General features: G+C 61.6%; 7 protein-coding genes across 7 annotated transcripts in view; 5 read left to right on the top strand and 2 right to left on the bottom strand.

The window, feature by feature from the left end:
• Positions 1–268: 268 nt before the first annotated feature.
• Positions 269–3,250, top strand: RHTO_07691 (5-methyltetrahydropteroyltriglutamate-homocysteine S-methyltransferase; the record flags this gene model as incomplete). The annotated part of the gene is made up of 9 exons (XM_016421347.1): positions 269–321; positions 445–570; positions 679–861; positions 924–2,521; positions 2,635–2,684; positions 2,745–2,839; positions 2,934–2,945; positions 3,007–3,081; positions 3,139–3,250. 9 exons carry the CDS (start codon positions 269–271, stop codon positions 3,248–3,250), a joined length of 2,304 nt encoding a protein of 767 aa, XP_016273940.1.
• Positions 3,251–4,987: 1,737 nt separating this feature from the next.
• On the top strand, positions 4,988–7,203 carry RHTO_07690 (nuclear segregation protein Bfr1; the record flags this gene model as incomplete). Its single annotated transcript, XM_016421346.1, has 9 exons — positions 4,988–5,137; positions 5,227–5,272; positions 5,331–5,377; positions 5,443–5,619; positions 5,687–5,757; positions 5,814–6,112; positions 6,173–6,250; positions 6,334–6,899; positions 6,955–7,203. 9 exons carry the CDS (start codon positions 4,988–4,990, stop codon positions 7,201–7,203), a joined length of 1,683 nt encoding a protein of 560 aa, XP_016273939.1.
• A 207-nt stretch (positions 7,204–7,410) lies between these two features.
• Positions 7,411–8,818, bottom strand: RHTO_07689 (citrate lyase subunit beta-like protein; the record flags this gene model as incomplete). Its single annotated transcript, XM_016421345.1, has 6 exons — positions 7,411–7,646; positions 7,715–7,922; positions 8,009–8,215; positions 8,281–8,361; positions 8,417–8,426; positions 8,496–8,818. 6 exons carry the CDS (start codon positions 8,816–8,818, stop codon positions 7,411–7,413), a joined length of 1,065 nt encoding a protein of 354 aa, XP_016273938.1.
• Positions 8,819–8,976: 158 nt separating this feature from the next.
• RHTO_07688 (D111/G-patch domain containing protein) lies at positions 8,977–10,413 on the top strand (the record flags this gene model as incomplete). The annotated part of the gene is made up of 1 exon (XM_016421344.1): positions 8,977–10,413. The coding sequence occupies one exon, from the start codon at positions 8,977–8,979 to the stop codon at positions 10,411–10,413; it is 1,437 nt and encodes a 478-aa protein (XP_016273937.1).
• Positions 10,414–10,699: 286 nt separating this feature from the next.
• RHTO_07687 (high-affinity nickel-transporter) lies at positions 10,700–12,745 on the top strand (the record flags this gene model as incomplete). The annotated part of the gene is made up of 10 exons (XM_016421343.1): positions 10,700–10,837; positions 10,926–11,004; positions 11,062–11,259; positions 11,326–11,378; positions 11,465–11,800; positions 11,858–11,910; positions 11,963–12,338; positions 12,400–12,413; positions 12,474–12,532; positions 12,585–12,745. The coding sequence occupies 10 exons, from the start codon at positions 10,700–10,702 to the stop codon at positions 12,743–12,745; spliced, it is 1,467 nt and encodes a 488-aa protein (XP_016273936.1).
• A 482-nt stretch (positions 12,746–13,227) lies between these two features.
• RHTO_07686 (fatty acid oxygenase PpoA) lies at positions 13,228–17,161 on the top strand (the record flags this gene model as incomplete). The annotated part of the gene is made up of 11 exons (XM_016421342.1): positions 13,228–13,605; positions 13,688–13,844; positions 13,904–14,421; positions 14,482–14,623; positions 14,681–15,037; positions 15,097–15,141; positions 15,203–15,948; positions 16,006–16,124; positions 16,181–16,745; positions 16,805–16,939; positions 17,000–17,161. The coding sequence occupies 11 exons, from the start codon at positions 13,228–13,230 to the stop codon at positions 17,159–17,161; spliced, it is 3,324 nt and encodes a 1,107-aa protein (XP_016273935.1).
• Positions 17,162–17,302: 141 nt separating this feature from the next.
• RHTO_07685 (RNA polymerase II-associated protein 1) overlaps positions 17,303–18,400 on the bottom strand; it is a gene marked incomplete at both ends in the record, with an annotated part of 3,899 nt that continues 2,801 nt past the window's right edge. The window contains one exon of the mRNA XM_016421341.1: positions 17,303–18,375. Coding sequence (XP_016273934.1) covers positions 17,303–18,375 — 1,073 coding nt within the window. The remainder of the gene's footprint in view (positions 18,376–18,400) is intronic.

Genomic DNA, 18,400 nt, shown 5'->3' with positions numbered 1-18,400 from the left:
CCCGCTTGACCCAGAGGCGATGGAGACGAGCGCGGAGCGGATTGACTCGGAGGTTGGCGAAGGTGTGCTTGCCCTCTTCGCTCTCTCTTCTCTCTTTCTCTTCCTTCATCCACTACTCTCTCCTCCAACGTGAGCATCCCACACCTACACACGCACACACAGCGACCATCCACTCTCCATCCACTCACCCTCACTCGCACACCCCTCGCCTCGTCCCAACACACCCCCAAACGTGTCCCGCTCACCTCGCCCATTCTCACCTCGCAGCATGACCCGCTCAGCCGTACTCGGATACCCGCGCATCGGCGCAAAGCGTGAAGTGTGCGTCCCCTTCATCCCCTCCCTCACTCTCGCATCGTTCGACCACCCCCGTCCTCGCCGCCCCACGTGGAAAAGATTACACCGCGACTGACCCTCCCGCTTTACTCGCTCGCTCGTCGACAGGAAGAAGGCCACCGAGGCGTACTGGGCTGGAAAGATCTCGGCGGACGAGTTGCAAAAGGTCGCCAAGGAGCAGCGTGCCGAGCGCTGGCAGACCCTCAAGGCCCAGGGCGTCGACGTGATTCCCTCGTGAGTTTCGGCGCTCCTCGCTCTCTGACGGGCGTGCAGACGGACCAGCACCGTCTGGGCGTGCGTCATGGCCGAGTTCGAAGCTCACGCATGCCTTCCTCCTCGCAGCGGCGACTTCACCCTCTACGACCACGTCCTCGATGCCAACTACACCTTCAACATCATCCCCTCGCGCTTCGCCAAGGCCAACGTCTCGGACCTCGACCGCTACTTTGCCATGGGCCGCGGTCGCCAGGTCGGCGACGTCGACCTCGAGGCTCAGGAGATGCAGAAGTGGTTCGACTCGAACTAGTCAGTTCCCCCGCGCTTGAGCTGGAGTGAGAGCGCAGTACTGACGACATGCGTGCACGCAGCCACTACATCAAGTCGGAGGTCTCGTCGTCTACCGAGTTCAAGCTCAACAACCTCAAGCCCGTCGACGAGTTCCTCGAGGCCAAGGCCGCGGGCATCGTCACCCGCCCGGTCCTCGTCGGTCCTATCACGCTCCTCCTCCTCGGCAAAGTCGGCCGCGACGAGCCCAACGCGGCGTCGTTTGAGCCCCTCTCGCTCCTCGACAAGCTCGTCCCCGTCTACTCGGAGCTCCTCAAGAAGCTCGAGGAGGCCGGCGCGACCAAAGTCCAGATCGACGAGCCCTCGCTCGTGATGGACGTCACCGCCAACCTCGGCCAGCAGTACCAGTCGACGTACGAGGCTTTCGCGCGCGCCGCACCGGGACTCAAGGTCACCCTAGCGACCTACTTTGGACGCCTCGACAAGAACGTCGAGTTTGTCGCCAAGCTCCCCATCGACTCGTTGCACATCGACCTCGACCGCGCGCCTGAGCAACTCGACTCGGTCGTCGCGGCTGTCAAGCCTACGTCGCTCAAGCTCTCGCTCGGATTGGTCTCGGGACGCAACATCTGGAAGAACGACTTGGCTGCCTCGCTCGCGATTGCCAACAAGGCCATTGAGCAGCTCGGAAAGGACCGCGTCGTCGTCGCTACCTCGTCGTCGCTCCTCCACACCCCCGTCACCCTCGCCAACGAGACGCGCCTCAAGCCCGAGGAGCGTGACTGGTTCTCGTTCGCGACGGAGAAGGCGGCCGAGGTCGCCACCCTCGCCAAGGCCCTCTCGGGCGAGGATGTCTCGTCCGCCCTCGAGGCGAACAAGAAGTCGATCCAGGCCCGCCGCGACTTTGAGAAGAACTCGGACGCCGCGGTCCGTGAGCGCCTCGGCAAGGTCTCGCAGGACATGTACCACCGCAAGTCGTCGTTCCCCGCGCGCATCGCCGCCCAGGACAAGGTGTACAACCTCCCGACGTTCCCGACCACGACGATCGGCTCGTTCCCCCAGACCAAGGAGATCCGCCTCGCGCGCTCGAAGCACACCAAGGGCGAGCTCTCGACGGAGGAGTACGAGTGCTTCCTCGAGAACGAGATCAAGCACGCCGTCGAGTTCCAGGAGCAGATCGACCTCGACCTCCTCGTCCACGGCGAGCCCGAGCGCAACGACATGTCGCAGTACTTTGGCGAGCAGCTCAAGGGTTTCGTCTTTACCGAGAACGGCTGGGTCCAGTCGTACGGCTCGCGCTACGTCCGCCCGCCCATCGTCGTCTCGGACGTCTCGCGCCCTCACCCGATGACCGTCCGCTGGTCCTCGTACGCCCAGTCACTCACCAAGCGTCCCATGAAGGGCATGCTCACCGGCCCCGTCACGATCCTCAACTGGTCCTTCCCGCGCGCCGACGTCCCGAAGGAAGTCCAGTGCAAGCAACTCGCCCTCGCACTCCGCGACGAGGTTGTCGACCTCGAGAAGGCGGGCATCTTTGCCGTCCAGGTCGACGAGCCCGCGATCCGCGAGGGACTGCCCCTGCGCCAGGTCGACTGGGACGCGTACCTCACCTGGGCCGTCGACTCGTTCAAGCTCGCGACGGCCGGTGTCGAGGACCGCACGCAGATTCACAGTCACTTCTGTGCGTTCGCCCCTTCGTTTTTTGGCGCCGGAAGCCGTTGCTGACGTTGGTCGACCCCCTCCTCCCGACCCTCTTCCTCCCTCCTCCTCCCGTTCTCCATCACCCGTAAACAGGCTACTCGGACTTCAACCTCATCTTCGAGCACATCAAGCGCCTCGACGCCGTTCGTCCCCTTCCTCCTCCCCCTTCCTTTCGCTCGCCCGCTGACCCTTCCGCCGCGCAGGACGTCATCTCGATTGAGGCTTCGAAGAGCGACCTCAAGCTTTTGCAGGCGTTCCACAAATTCGGGTACCAGAATTTGATCGGTCCTGGTCTCTAGTGCGTCGACCTCTCCTCGTCCTGCCCGCGTCTGCGTGCCCTCGTCTCGCCCGTGCACGCACTGACTTCCGCCTCTCCTTCTTCCCTACTACAGCGACATCCACTCGTGAGTCTCGTCGTGCCCGTTGCCGCAGGAACAGTCCCTGACGATGTCGCCGTCTCTGCAGGCCGCGTGTCCCGTCAGTCGAGGAGATGAAGGAGCGCCTCAAGGCGTTCAAGGCTGCCCTGCCCAACCAGAAGCAGTACGTGTCATCGTTCTGATGCGTCGTTTGCCCCAGACTGACGCTCTCGGACCGCAGCCTCTTCGTCAACCCCGACTGCGGTCTCAAGACCCGTGGCTGGACTGAGGTCAAGGCTGCTCTCGAGAACCTCGTCGCCGTTGCCAAGTGGGCTCGTCAGGAGTACGCCTAAACAGCGTGCTCGTCGACGAAACCCCTTTCTTTTCTCTCGCATCTCAACATCGCATTCGCATCCGGACACCTAGTGCCTCAACGGCCGTCCACCTTTTCTCCCTCTCTTTCTCTATCTCGCTGTGCCCTCACCCACCTTTACCCAAGCGGCGATTCCACTCGCTCGCGCATTCATTTCCATACCCGCCAAAAAATCACCCCTGCGCCCCTGCGCGTGTAGCTAGTGTGTCCCTCTCAACAGTCGTCCCCTCCCGTCCTTTCGTCTTCAGTTCAAAGCAGATTGTCGATGTCTTCAACAGTGCAATCCGAGGAGCTCAACACTCCCAAAGTTTACCAACACTCATCCTCCTTTGATCTCTCGCTTTCCATAACGCCTGCGTCTCCGTTCTTGAGGAGAGAGTCTGCATGTGCGGAGTCGAGAAGAACGAGGAGGAGCGCGGGAAGAAGGAGGAGCGAGTTGGACGGAGAAGGGGAGGAGAGGAGGGAGGAGGGTCGAGGAGGAGGAGGAGGTCGACCAACGTCAGCAACGGCTTCCGGCGTCAAAAACCGAAGGAGAGGGGACGCGCAGAAGTGACTGTGAATTTGCGTGCGGTCTTCGACACCGGGCCGTTGCGAGCTTGAACGGATCGACCGCCCAGGTGAGGTACGCGTCCCAGTCGACCTGGCTTCCTCTCCTGCTCTCGCTCGCTTCTATGGTAGCGTCGACATCGAGAGACGCAATTGAAAGAAGAGCTCCATTGCGAGCGGTACATATCGGATACAGAGACAAGACGGATCCTCATCCTTCTGCTCCTGGTTTCCTCATTCTCCGCGCCGACTCGCCTCGATGTAGTCCTCCCACTCCTCCGGCATCCTCGTGTTGAGATACGAGTCCTGCTTCTGACACGAGAACGAGTACCACCCAGCGTCGATCCCGGCGTTTGCGATGCTCCCCAGCATCTCGTTGCGCTCCGTGTCGACGAGTTCTTGGAGACTAGGTCCACTGGCGGCCGGCGTCATCCGCTCACCGTCGCGTTTGATCTCGTTCTGGGTCTGGCAGAGATCTCTGTAGGAGATAGTGCCGGTGCGAATCGGGTCGGGGAGCCAGACCGTCCGACCGCTCGACGGTTCGCCGGTGTAGGCTGCGAGGTGCTCGACGCAAGCGGCGACCCTCTTGAATGTTTCGTCGTTGTTGGCTGCAGAACGACCCTGTCATGATTGAAGGATCGGCCACGAGTCGAAGCGGGAATGAGCAGTTTCGAAGACGTGGCCCTCGATAGTCTCCTTGAAAGTGTCGATGTCGAAGAACTCGAGTGAGAGGAGGGGAGGAACGTGTCTCCAGGAGAGCGGTCGGCCCGGGAAGAGCGAGTCCCGCAGGTTGAGGACGGTCGTGCGAGAGTGCGAAAGGAGACGGCGACGAGGCCAAGAGACAGAGGGTCTGCGCCAGCCCGAGACTCAGTAGCCATGCTTAGAGGGACTTGTGATTCCTTCAGCACCCTCGACCACAGCTCGAGCGGCAGTTGGGCGACCATCAGGGCGTGAGGGAGATGAACGATGAACGTGGAGAGGCGGTGGGAAACGGCGAGCAGGGCGTAGGAAGCGTACGACACGCGCGCAAGCCAACGTGCAATCCCTTCTGAGCCTGACAAAGCGCCTTCAGCCCAGTTCAGCGCGAGCGTATGGGATCGAACGAGGAAGATCCGCCAGACGCCAGACAGAGGTCTTCCCCTTGTTCGCACGACGCTTTCCTGCTTGGACGATGGCTGCTACTCGAACAGTGCCCGGCGCAGCTCCCAGCGGCCCGCTCACCAAGGCCCAGCGCAAAGCTGCCGCGCAGCAGTCTGCGGCCGCTCCCCTTGCCGCTCAGAAGGGCGACCCCACCGCTGTCAACGTCGAGGTCAAGCCTAAGGTGCGTGATCCGCCAGGATGTCCTTCTGCGAAGGAGGCGCGGCGAGCTTGCGGCCTGGAGAAGCGAGCTGACCTTGGTCTCTCCCACAGGACGAGGGTTCCAGCGGACGCCCCGACAAGAAGGCGTACGATGACGGTGCGCACTGCTGCTCGACTGTATGGCTAACGCAAGACTGACTAGCTTCATCCCACAGAGCAAAACGAGCTGCGAAGCCAGATCGACGCCTTGCAGGCCAAGGCGGTGCGTTTGCACAATGGCCTCACACGACCCTTCCTCCGTGCTGATCTCGAATATCCCTCCTGCAGAACGACCTTCGCAACAAGATTTCGTCGACTTCGGTTCGTGGCGGACCCGACCACGAGCGCAAGCTCGCGATTCGCAAGGAGATGGACGAGTTGAGGGCTGAGCAGGCCAAGGGCAAGGGTGGACGGGAGAAGACGCTCGAGAAGCTGAAGCAGATGCAGGATGCTCTCAAGCGCAAGGTGCGGCTGCCTTTGTGATCCGAAAGCACTTTCAGGCGTTGCTCACCTTCGTCCGTCCTCCTCGCAGATCGACGACATGACTTCTGCTCGGTCCAAGGTCCCCTACAAGACTGTCCAGGACGTCGACAACCAGATCAAGTGAGTTTCGAACGTCCACCAGGCGAAGGCGTATAGAGACTGACTTCCTCGCGCAGGTCCCTCGAGCGCCAGGTCGAGTCCGGCTCGATGAAGCTCGTCGACGAGAAGAAGGCTCTCTCGGAGATCTCGTCCCTCCGCAAGTCGCGCAAGGTCGTCGAGTCGTTCGCCGCTCAGCAGGCCGCGATCGATGCCGACAAGGCCAAGATCGACGAGGTTCGCAAGGAGCTCGACGACCCCGAGCAGAAGGCCGTCAGCAAGAAGATGGGCGAGTTGCGGAAGGAGCTTGACGAGATCAACAAGAAGTTTGACGAGATCAGCAAGAACCGCGACGGCTTGTTCGAGGAGCGGAATGCGAGTGCGTTGCATTCCCACCGCAGCTCGCTTGGACAGCCTGGCTGACGGCTCTGCCCCACAGTCTCGAAGCAGCTTGACGAGCTTTTCGACAAGAAGAAGGCGTCGACTATGGGATGGCGTGAGGCGAACAACAAGTACTGTGCGTCGGCAGCTTCCGTTGTCTCGCTTGGACCCGCCTATTCGCTCATGTCCTGACTCGTTTTTGTCGTCGTCGTCACGCAGACAAGAAGATCGAGGAGGACCGACAAAAGCGCGACGAGCGCCGCAAGGCCGAGCGCAAGGCGGCCGAGGACTCGAAGCGCGCCGAGATCAACCAACGCTTGCTCGAGGAGGCGCAGGCGCCTGCCTTTGAGCGCGAGATCGAGGACTGCAAGACGCTCATCCGCTTCTTCCAGCAACGCATCGGTCTCGCCCCGGCAGACGGTGCTGGCGCGAACGGCGGCAGCCTGTTCAACCGCCCGAAGGTTGCAGGTGTTCCCGACCTCGAGATCCGTAAGGTCGACGCTGGCGACATGCCGAAGGGCACGGTGCTCAAGAAGAAGGGCGAGCAGGAGGAGGAGTCGTGGGGCGGCCTCGCCAAGTCAAAGGGCAAGAAGGGCCGCAACGCCGCTCCCGCCGCCAAGGAGGAGTCGGCTGCGCCGGCAGCTGGCGACGAGAAGCTCAACTTGCCCTTCGGCACCCTCACCGCGCTCATGACCCTCGGCATCACCGCGCCTCTCACAACCGGCGAGGTCCAGAAGACCATCGACAGCCTCCAGCTGAAGATGAAATACTTCACCGACAACCAGGTGCGTTTCTTTCGTCCTACATGGTCCTTCATCGCTGACGGATGACGTGCCGCAGGACCGCGTCACCAAGGAGCGCATTGCCGCCGTAGAGGCCAAGATCGCCAAGGCCGCTTCTTCGTCCGGCTCCGCCGAAGTCGACGCCGTTGCCTCGACCGACGCTACCGCGAGCGAGGAGAAGATCAAGGATGCCCAGCCTCAGCCGATCGAGGAGAACGGTTCGAAGGAAGAGGCTGTTAAGAACGCCGAGGGCGAGACGGAGGTCACGGCGGACGCTGCCACTGAGGATGCGAAGGAGGACGCCTAGAGAGGGAGGAGTTCAGAGATGTCATCTATGGGCGGTATACCGGTCTCGGGTTGAGGGAGTTTGATTGTCGGTTCTTGTCGTTCTTTCCTTTCATACGTTCGCTTTCCCTCGCAGGAGTCTTTCCCTCGCAGGAGTCTCGTCAAAAGGCGCTCGCAATGTATGCGTCGTTACATCGTATCGCTGTCACGGACCGCGCATCACCTTCCGTTAGAGCAGTCCCGCTGCTTCTGCCTGAGCGATAATGCTCTGAGCCTGCAGCAGCATTGGTGCATCAATCATGTCTACTCCTCCGTCCGCATTCCTCAGTCCGTACGCTCCTGCTCCGATCGATGACGCCTCGGCGTACTGAGCGAGAATCGCTTGTGCCCGTTCGATCTCGGCCGGTGAGGGAGCGAATGCTCGCTGGATGGTTGAGACCTGCGCAGGGTGGATAGCTTGCTTGCCTATGGTCTCGGCGCCTTGTCAATAACCTCTTGAGCCTGAGCGGGTCGCCTGGAGTCGCTGGACGCACCCGTGAAGCCCATCTCGCGTCCTTCCTTACACTCGTCCTCCAAGATCTGCTGCGCTTCGTCGCCCTTGTACTTGACGCAAACGAGGTCGATAGCGGCAAGGCCGTAGGCGTGCGCGATAGTGACGATGGACGAGCGCGCGAAGAGCATTTCGCGTCGAGACGGTGTGCGGATGAGGCGAGAGGCGGCGCAGTAATCCTCGGCACCGAACTGCGGTTCAGCAAGTCAGGACGCGGGAAAAGGTGTACAGCCGGCCAGCAGGACTACGAGATTAAGCGAAGCAGAACCCGACTCACCAGCAAACCGCCAACCTTGTCCGAACAGCTCGCAATCTCCTGCATATTCAGCAGTGCCTTCGGACTTTCGATGCTTGCGACAAGCCTCAGCGAGGACTTGTGCTCAGCATGAGGCGAGTGTCGGTCGATGAAGTCGTGGACGGCGAGCAGGTCTTGAGCGGTGTTGACTTTCGGGAGGATCAGGCCGTCGATACGACGTGATTTTAGCTGGTTCAGCGGAAAGAGCTTGCGTCAATGCCTGCGAAGTGGAGGGCACCAGGCTGTAAACGCACGACGGCTTCCAGGTCGTCCAAACCTGCCTGGCCCGGGTTGATCCGCACGAACCGTTTTGACTTCAGGTCGTCAGGTGCACTCTTTGAAGACGGTTGTGAGCAGGGGTAATAGCGGAGCAAGAGGACTGCAAGTTACCTCGAGCGCTCTGCGAAGAAACCGCGGGAAGCGAATCGATGTCAGTCACACGTCCTCCGGCCAAGGAGCGCCCACTTACTCCCGCACCAGCCTCCTCGCCTCGCTCTTCTTCTCGGTCCGAACCGAGTCCTCCAGGTCGAGAGTGACAACATCCGGCACATCCTCGCCCGTCAACCCTCCTCCTAAAGCCTTCTTCAGGGCCTTCTCGTTCGACCCGGGCACATATAGAAGCGCTCGCTGAGGCGTCTGTGCAGTCGGCAGGCCCGGCGAGACGGGATGCGCAGAGTATGGTCGTCGAGCGCGTCGAGAGATGAAGGATGTGGGGGAGGGACAGGTGCGATGAGGCAGCGCAGTGAAAGCCGCTTGACAAGCCGCAAAGCTCCGTAGACCACTTTCAAGCATGTTGGCGAGCTGGAACAGGTCAAGCTGCTCAACAAGGGAGCCTGACGAAGCCAACTCGCAACGTCGCCTCTTGACATCAGCCACACCGCTGCGATTCGGCTTCATCTGCTGCTGAGAGCGCGCCCGGACTGCTGTTTGGAGGCTATTAGGGCCAGACGATGGCCCACCAAACCGCGCCACCGCCCCGCTTCATCTTCTCCTTCAACGAGGCAGATCCAGACGTTGCCTCCCTTCCCGCACCTCAGAAGGCTGCGTTGGGGTTTCGGCGGGCAGGACTGGGCCAAAGGAAGACGCAATACGATGGCGATGACGAGTGGGTGCCAGATTATGGGCCTACAACGAAGAGGCGAGGGAGGATGCGGTTCGTGCCGGCCAAGCTGAGCGCGTTTGGGGTCATTCCGGTGAGCGAGGAGGTTCACGAGACGCTCGAAACGGAGTATGAAGGGAAAGGAAAGGGAAAGGCGGTTGAGGATGTCGCTGAGCAGGATGTTCAGGCGGACATCGTGGCGGAAGAAATCGCTGTCGAGCCGGCAGCGTCCACTAGCGCAGGATCTAGCATCCAGCGCCGAGCACCAATTCCAGGCCCGTCCGTGCGCGGGCTGTACGAGTCGATTGTTGGGCTTTCGGTACATTCAGCGCCCGCATCGACGAATTCGTCTCCTTCCACCTCGAAGCGATCTACGCCTCCGCCACCTTCTCCGTCGCGCTCAGCAGCCGTTCCGCCAAGGCTCATTCCGTCAAACTCGACCGCTCTCCACCCTGGCTCTTCCACCTCATCGACCTCCTCATCCGTTTCCTCCCAGACCCTCAAGCGGTCCGCCTCTCCCCCTTCATCGCGTCTCGCTCGAGACACGACGAAGGAGACTGCGGACATCGTGCTCTCATCCGACTCAGAGGACGAGGAGGAACGTCCAACGAGACGGACTCGCCGCGCCAGACGGGTGAAGGAGGAGGACTCGGATTCGGACGATGTCGTCGTCATCGACCCGCTCACGAACCTTCCCGAAGTCCCCTTCCGTCGCTCGTCCTCCCTCCCCTCGCCCTCCTCATCCAGCGTTACGAGCCAACCTTCGACATCTCGCGGCATCTCCGGCCAATCTTCCCCTTACGGGGCTTTCTCAGCCGATGCGCCGCCTTCCAAGCGCCTCCAACCTCTCCTCATCCACCAGCTTCTCCCGCCTGCCTCGACCTCCTCGGACACGACCGGAAAGCCAGCCGGCTTCAAACCGCTTGTTCCGCCGACTCACTACGCCATCCGCCCTGACTCGCCTGGGTGGCAACTCCTCGCGCGGCAAGGATGGAAGGAGGGACAGACACTTGGGCCTGTCACGCCTGAGGGAGAAGGGCGAGGACTCAGGGTCCCGCTGCGGCCGGTCGAGAAGCACGACCGGAAGGGACTGGGGCTGGGGACTGGCGAGGACCGCGGTGGCGGAAAGAGCGAGAGGAAACTGACGCATGAGGAGCGTGAGCGGGAGCGGCGCAGGAAGGAGCGGGAAGAGCGGGATAAGCGCGGCAGAGGGGAGCGAGGGATGGAGCGGATGAAGAAGCGCGAGGAGAGGGAGCGCAAGGCCATGATCGCCTACATGAATCGTTGACTTCTCGTCGTTCTCGTGTCGTTGTAACATTGCAAGTCGCATTACTTCGCTATCAATCGTCCGGAATGGCCGCCGGATCGCAACTCCGCCTCCTCCGCTCACAAGCTTGGCATTTCAAGCTTTTCCTCACGCTCACCTCGCTCGCCGGGCCAGCTGACTGGCTCAGACTGCTGCACTGCTCGCACTGCAGCATGCGAGACAAGTCGGCGGCTGCCGCGCCGCCTTTGTCACCCGCTGCTCCTCCCTCCCCACCTCGGCCTCGTCGACCTTATCTCCCACGCCTCCCATGCCGCCCGTACCGTCCGACTCTACTCGGACGCTCAGTAATGCTCCTGTCGGGCGAGCTGGTGGCCAACGTGGCACTATGGGTCGCGGCGGCTTGCACGTTCGCGACGAGCGAGACGCGCAAGGGGGTCTTGAGTTTGTGCGTGGTAGCGTGGACGCTGGGGCTGCGGCATGGGCTCGGTGCGTACAGATTTCTGGCATGTACGGGCGCTGCGTGGTGCGCGAAGAGCGCAGCTGATCTCGCTCGTCTTCTCCTCTCCTCCTCTCGATGCGCAGATATGGATCACATTGTCGCGATAGACAACGGTGAGCACCTTTCGAATTCTGAAACATCCCTATGCTCACCCGGACGTTCTCCCACAGCCACCCGCTCGCTCGTCGCCATCGGCCAGACGCCCGTCACCGTGGGCCTCTTCTTCTCGCTCGGCCACTCAACAATTGTGATCGCCATGACGCTCGCAATTATCATCGCAACGTCTGCTATCAACAAGTTACCGAATGTTAGCAGCGTTGGAGGCCTCATTGGCGTTTCGGTCAGCGCGAGTTTCTTGTTCCTCCTGGGTGAGTCGGCGCGTTGCTGCTGCGCTTTGCTGAGGCGAAGCTAACCTACTGATCGGATTGCTGCAGCCGTCATCAACTCGGTCATGCTGTGGCAGTCTCTTCGTGTCGTTCGTAGGCGGGTGAGTCTGCGTTTCGTCTCGTCTCCGCTCCCTCGCCGATGCGTAAAGCACAGTGGGGGATCGACGCTCAGAATTTTCGTTCGCAGAGACGAGACCAGGCAGCTCTCGAAGCCCAACAACCGGACAAACTCGCTATCGTACCTTCTCTACCTTCTTCCAACCTCTCTCCTCCCGTCTTCCTCCAGCCGACTTCCGTCGACCTATCGGTCGCCCCCAAAACCGCATCGACGACAGAAGTCAACCCACCGCTGGCCGAGAAGCAGCTTATCGACGAGAAGGAGGGCGACTTGGCGGGAAAGGCTGAGCTTACGGACGAGGAGAAGGCCACTCGAGCTACAGACGAGCTACTCGGGCTGCCAGCGATGACCTGCATCGCGCGGATAGGCAGACCGCTGTTCAAGCTCATCAACAAGCCGTGGAAGGTGCGTCTCCAGCGTTCCGTTTCTTCAGTCCATCCTCGCTGAGCAGTTGCGCGACAGATGTACCCTATAGGCGTCCTCTTCGGTCTCGGATTCGACACCGCAAGCGAGATGTGCGCTCTCCTCTCCGCCCTTACGCCTTCTGACTGACAATCCCCCCTCCAGCTCCCTTCTCGGCATCTCAGCCCTCGCCTCCTCGAGCCCACACCGCCTCCCCTCCGCCCAACTGATCCTCCTCCCGCTCCTCTTCACAGCCGGAATGACAGCAGTCGACTCGCTCGATTCGGTGTTCATGTTGACGGCGTATACGTTTCCTCAGCGGGTCGATACACCGATGGAGAGAGCGGAGAAGGGGAGGTGGTGGGATGTGAGGGCGTGGGTGTTGTTTGAGAGGCGTTTGGGGGAGGAAGAGGAGCAGAGGAGGAGGGAGGAAGCGAGGGAGAGGATGGGGATGCTGAAGAGGGCGGATGAGGACAAGTTGCTGGGCATCAGCGTCGCGTTGACGGTCATCTCGATCGTCGTGGCGTTGCTCATCTCTATCGTGCGTCGTCCTCCTCCTGCGAGGAAGAGCGTGTGCTGACTGGCTCGACGTCGCGCAACAGACGGAGTTCATGGGGTGCGCTAGATCCCTTCCCTCGTCCAACTTCGCTTCTACTGACACTCGTTTCTCTCACAGTCTCGCACTGGAGAAATGCGCCTCCTGCTCAGCAGCCGCCGACTCCGACCCGAACCTCTGTCCGTCTCCTCCCTTTCCCTCCTCCTTCGCTCGCTAACACCCTCGCAACAGCCGGCCGCTGGTGGCGTTTCTGGCGCGCCGTGAACGACAACTCGGGATACCTTGGTGCGGGCGTTGTCGGGCTGTTTGTGCTGGTGTTTGTGGGATGGGCAGGGTGTTGGTGGTGGAATCGACGGAAGGAGCGGAGGAGGCGAGGTGGAGCGGAGGAGTAGGGGACAGGATGTCGTGGCAACATCGAGTGCGAGTCTTAAACGAGACGATTGACGACGTAGCGAGATAGCAAGCGTTGCTTCCCGTCCTCGAGGAGGGTCGCAACCCTCGCAGGCCTTTCCCACGCCTTCGCAGGGCGTGGCGGCAAGCCCGTCAGAGCTGCGCGACGTGATCCAGCATCCTCAGAGCTCTGCGCTCCCCGTCGATGGCTGAGGGCAGAGCACACTGCACGCTGCCTGCTCTCGCCTGCGAAGGGGCCGTGAGCTGTCTCATCTTTGAACTGTAAATCGTTCGCTCCAGGTGCTCCTGTCGCGCATGGCGTTCTCGGCTCCCGGAAATGCGGTGGATCCCCGGCAGCCCCACAACGTAGAAAGGTGGACGGGAAACGAGCACACGCTTCTTTCCTTTCAGCCCTGGCGCTCTTCCTTGTCCTCCTCACTCCCCCGTCGCGCTCGAGCCTGCTACAGGCGTATCTACGCGCACCATGGCTACACAGCGCCCTCAGCGCCCGGCTCCCACGCCGCAACAGCGCAAGCAGTCCTCCTCCTTCCTCTCGACCATCAAGTCGAAAGTCACCCGCTCAAAATCGTCCCAGACATCCGTCATGACCCTCGTCGACACTATCCTCGCTGCCCCGCCCTCGCCAAACGGTGACGGCCTCAAAGACTCGGAGGCGCGCGCCTTGTCCGATGCCAAACCCACCAAATCGCTCGCCTCGAACGTGTGGAACGAGATCAAGAGCGGCGTCTTCGGCAAGGACATTGCGACGCTTGCGCAGATTGCCAAGTTGGCGGGCGAACCCATCGACGACCGTGAGATGCTCCTCGAGAACATTGTCACGATCCTCCAGAAGGAGCAGGAGGTGCGTCACTCGGCCTCTCTTTCGCTTTTCACTGTCTCTACAGGACACTGCTGACATACTGATGACGTTGTGCGACCCACAGGGCTCCCCCATTCGCGAGCCAGTCACGCACACCCTTCTCAAGGTCCTTTGGGACGACCTCTCGCACCCGCCGATCGCCTTCACCGGCCCACAGTACCGCTCTATTGACGGCTACGGCACCAGCTTGACGGACCCGAGCCTCGGGAAGGCAGGAACTCGTGCGTCGAGACTTTCGGCTCTTCTTGCGACTCTCGCTAATTCTCCTCGCTCTTGACAGCGTATGCCCGCTCTGTCCCGCCCTGCCACCCGAAGCCCCCTCAGATGCCTGATCCCTCGGTCGTCTTCGACGCCCTCCTCCGCCGCAAAGAGTTCAAGCCTCACCCGTCCGGCATCTCCTCGCTCCTCTTCTCCTTCGCGACCATCATCATCCACTCCTGCTTCCAGACCTCGCGTACCGACCCGAACATCAACGAGACGTCTTCGTACCTCGACCTTTCGCCCCTGTACGGCATCAACGAGAAGGAGATGAACGGCGTCCGGACGTACGAGCAAGGCCGTCTCCACCCGGACGTCGTCGCCTCCAACAGGCTTTTCTTCATGCCCCCCTCGGTCGTCGCCCTCCTCGTCGTCTTCTCCCGCAACCACAACTTTATCGTCGAGAAGCTCTTCCAGATCAACGAGAACGGCAAGTACAAGCCTTGGGACCAGCTCGACGAGGCGGGACGCAAGTGGCAGGACATGGACTTGTTCGAGAAGGGCAGGCTCATCAACTGTGGCTGGTTCACGAATGTCATCGTGCGTTGCGCCTCCTGCGCTCTCTCGCCGCCGAACCTGACCCTGACCTTTGCGCGCCAGATCTACGACTACGTCCGCACTATCCTCAACCTCAACACGACTGAGTCGACCTGGAACCTCGCGCCGAGTCCCGACATCCAGAACTTGATCAGCGGTCACGCTCCTCGCGGAACGGGCAACGCTACCTCCGCCGAGTTCAACAGTGCGTCCAACTCACTTCCCTCCTTTCTCTCGCGATGCTAATGCTCTCCCGTTGCAGTCCTCTACCGCTGGCACGCCGCCATCAGCAAGAAAGACGAAGAGTGGATCGAAGGCGTCTTCAAGCAGTGCCTTGGCGACGTCTCGCTCGACGACGTTACCGAAGCAGACTTCATGAAGGCGCTCGGCAAGCTCAACGCGAAGCAGGGTGCGGACCCGACCAAGTGGGAGATTCCCGGTATTCAGCGTACGGCGAGCGGAGCGTTCGACGACAACGACCTCTGCCGGATCCTGACCGAGGCGACGGACGAAGTTGCGGGCGCGTTTGGTGCGAACGGCTCGCCTGTTGCGATGCGCATCATCGACGTTCTCGGTATGGCGACTGCGCGCACGGATTGGAACGTCTGCACGATGAACGGTACGCAGAAACTGCCGCTCCCTCGTTCGCGAAGACAGGCTGACTTCCGCTGCGAGCAGAGTTCCGCAAGTTCCTCAACCTCAAGCCTTTCAACGACTTCGAGGGTGAGCTCCCTTTCCCTCGTTCTCAGCCTCGCTTATCGCACTGACGCCTTCGACCGCGCAGACTGGAATTCGGACCCTTCCGTCGCCGAAGCCGCTCGCCACCTCTACTCGCACATCGACAACCTCGAGCTCTTCCCCGGTCTTCACGCCGAGGAGGCCAAGCCATCGCGCGAAGGCTCAGGTCTCGCACCCGGCTACACCATCTCGCGCGCCATCCTTTCCGACGCCGTCGCTCTCGTCCGCGGCGACCGCTTCCTCACAACCGACCTGTGCTCGGCCAACCTCACGTCTTGGGGATTTCAGGACGTCCAGCCTGACACGGACGGCGGCTCGTACGGCGGCGTCATTGGCAAGCTTCTCATGCGCAACTTGCCCCGCTCGTACACCTACAACAGCACCTACGCGCTCTTCCCCTTCACGACGCCGGCGACGATGGAGGCGATCCTCACGAAGAACGGTGTCTCCGAGAACTACGACATGCGGCGCCCTCAGCCTGCTCCGCCCGTTCACGGCACGAGCATCTACGCCGGCGCCATGTACGTCCTCTCGAAGCCCGACACTTTCGGCGTCATCTACGACGAGTCCATCAAGGCGTGCTCGAACTCGTTCGGCTACTTCATCTCGCTCGATGACCCCGACGCGCACCGCCGCGACCGCGACGTCCAGTCCAAGGCGCTTTTCCCGTACGGCTGGCAGGACGAGATGAAAAAGTTCTACGCCGAGAAGACGGTTGAACTGATCGAGAAGAAGTCGTGGAACTACGTTGGCAAGACGATGATGCTCGACGTTGTGCGAGACGTGACGAACGTGAGTGTGCCTGTTCTCGTCGAGGCAGAACCTGTGCTGATCTCGTTCGTCTTGCAGCTCGCGGCCGTCCACTGGTGCTCGTACCAGTTTGGCATCCCCCTCAAGACGACCGAGACGCCGCACGGAGTCTTCACGCCGCAAGAGCTCTACCTCATGCTTTCCGCCTTCTTCATCTCGTGCGTTCTCATCGCTCCTATCCTCAGTACCTCCCGCTGACGCACGCTCTCCTCAGCGTCTTCATGAACTTCGACGTCTCGGCGAGTCTGAAGCTTCGCAGAGCAGCGGCCGAGTTCGCACCCGCCGTCCTCGGCATCGTCAAGATGCGCCTCTCGCAGGTCAGCGGCGTCCCCGCCATCGTCGACAACCTCGCTCGCTCCATCCAAGACATGGTCATTGGCAAGAACGTCCAGGGTCTCGTCATGGGCAAGGCCGCTCGCGAGTACTATGAGCGCCTCTTGCAGAACGACCGCCCGATGGAGCAGCTCGAGGCGTCGGTGCAGAGCACGATGACGGCATCCGTCTCGAATCAGGGCCAGGCCGCGGCGCAGGTCATCAACTTCTTCCTCGCCGACGAGAACAAGGAGCACAAGGATGAGCTCGTCCGCCTCTCCAAGCTCGACACGCCCGAAGCCGACACCCAGATTCTCTCGCTCGTCAGCGAGGCCATGCGCCTCGACCCGCAAGTCCCGCTCATCCCTCGCGTCGCCAAGGTCGACGCCACCATTCCTGACGGCGACCGCAAGATTCCCGTCAAGAAGGGCGACTTTGTCTTTCCGTCGATGCTCAAGGCTGGCATGGTGCGTCTCGCTTGCGTTCATGCTCTCGGCAACGCGCTGACGAGGCTTGCGAACGGCAGGACCCGTCCGTCCTCCCAGAGCCTGAGAAGGTCAAGACTCGCGACCCCTCCATCTACCGTCTCTTCGGCCACGGCATGCACACCTGCCTCGGCGCGCCCATCGTCAACATCTCGATGGTGCAGATGATCAAGCAGGTGCGCCACGGCTTCCTTCCACCCAGACTGCCTTCGTCGCTGATCGCCCCCTGCGAACAGATCTTCCGCCTGCCGAACGTCCGCCGTGCGCCTGGCAAGGCCGGACAACTCGTTCGCTTCCACCAGGACGTCGCCGGAACCCCTTGCCCGATCTACATCGACGCCAAGCAGACGATCTGGCCGCTTCCCGTCTCGCTCTCCATCCTTTACGACCTCGAGTGATTCCGTTCCTTCGTGCCCTTCTCTGTAACCGACTCTTTCCGCGGCGTTTTGGTCTGTGCCTGTATAGCTGGAGTTCAGGGTTTGCCTCACGTCTCCCGTAGTCGCTGGCTCTGGAAGAGAATGCCTGAAGTTGCACGACCGCTACCGCGCAAGCAGCGCATCTAACTGCCGCGATCCGCCATCACCAACTAGCGCGCGCAGACGCTGCTGCCGCTCGCCAACGAAAGCCTCGTCCTCGTCGAAGCAAGCTGGCGGCACCTTGACGTCCTCGCCCTCCACCGCCTGCCGATACCGCACGACCTGCTGCAACACCTTATCCGCCCGCCTCGCCACCAAAGCCTTGACAAGCTTCGCAGCCGTTGTACTCGCCGAGTCGGCCTCGTCGACGCAGACGGCCGACGCGACATGGTGCAGCGCGACGAAGTGAAGGAACGGCGTCGACTCTTCCGAGACGGCGCCCGACGAGAGAGCGTCGACGTAGGCCATGAGAAGCGCCTCGTTCGTCTCCCTTGGCTCGAGGTAGCTCGCGAGCGCCGTCTCCACCCGAGTCGAGTCTACGTCGCTGATCGCGTCGTCGACTGAGAAGCGAAGGTGTCGAAGGATATGGGCGTAGTCGGTCCAGATGAGGCGGCGGTAATCGGCTGGGTAGGACATGGCGAGTGGTGGGATGAGGACGAGGCCGAAGAGCCGGTCTGAGAGCGAGATCGAGTCGTACAGGCCGACGAGGTCGGTGAAGAGCTGGTAGAACGGCGCTGTGCTTAGCCGGGCGGAGACGCCTTCGATCGTCGCGTCGGATGTGCGCGTATCGGGCTGGAGGATCTGCTTCGAGCGCGAGTGCTTGATCGCGAGCGGTTCGAGGAGCGCAGTCATCGACCGCTGAACAGTCTCGTCGCGGAAGACTTCGGCCGTCGCGCCGCTCGTACCCGTCGTCGCGCCGTTGTCCTTCTCCAACATGAAGACTTTGATAAGGTCGAAGATCAGGGTGGGCGGGTCCGGCTTCTGCTGCACCGACGGCGAAGCGTAGACGACTCGCATCAGCGCAAGCGACGTCTGCACGAGCTCAACTTCGCTGGCGTCCCAGCCGTCCGGAAGACGTTGGAAGACGGGCGACGTGGCGGAGCGGAGGAGCTCGTCGAGTGCACAGAGGGGCCAGTCGGGCGAGAGGACTGGGTCGGTAGGTGCGAACGGCGCGAGACAGCCCGTAAGCTTGAGGTCTTGCGGAGTTGGGTAGAGAGGGCC

This window comes from Rhodotorula toruloides (assembly GCF_000320785.1).
Source record: "Rhodotorula toruloides NP11 unplaced genomic scaffold Scaffold8, whole genome shotgun sequence".
In the NCBI taxonomy this organism is placed as follows: domain Eukaryota; kingdom Fungi; phylum Basidiomycota; class Microbotryomycetes; order Sporidiobolales; family Sporidiobolaceae; genus Rhodotorula; species Rhodotorula toruloides.
This window is presented reverse-complemented; position numbering and strand designations above follow the sequence as displayed.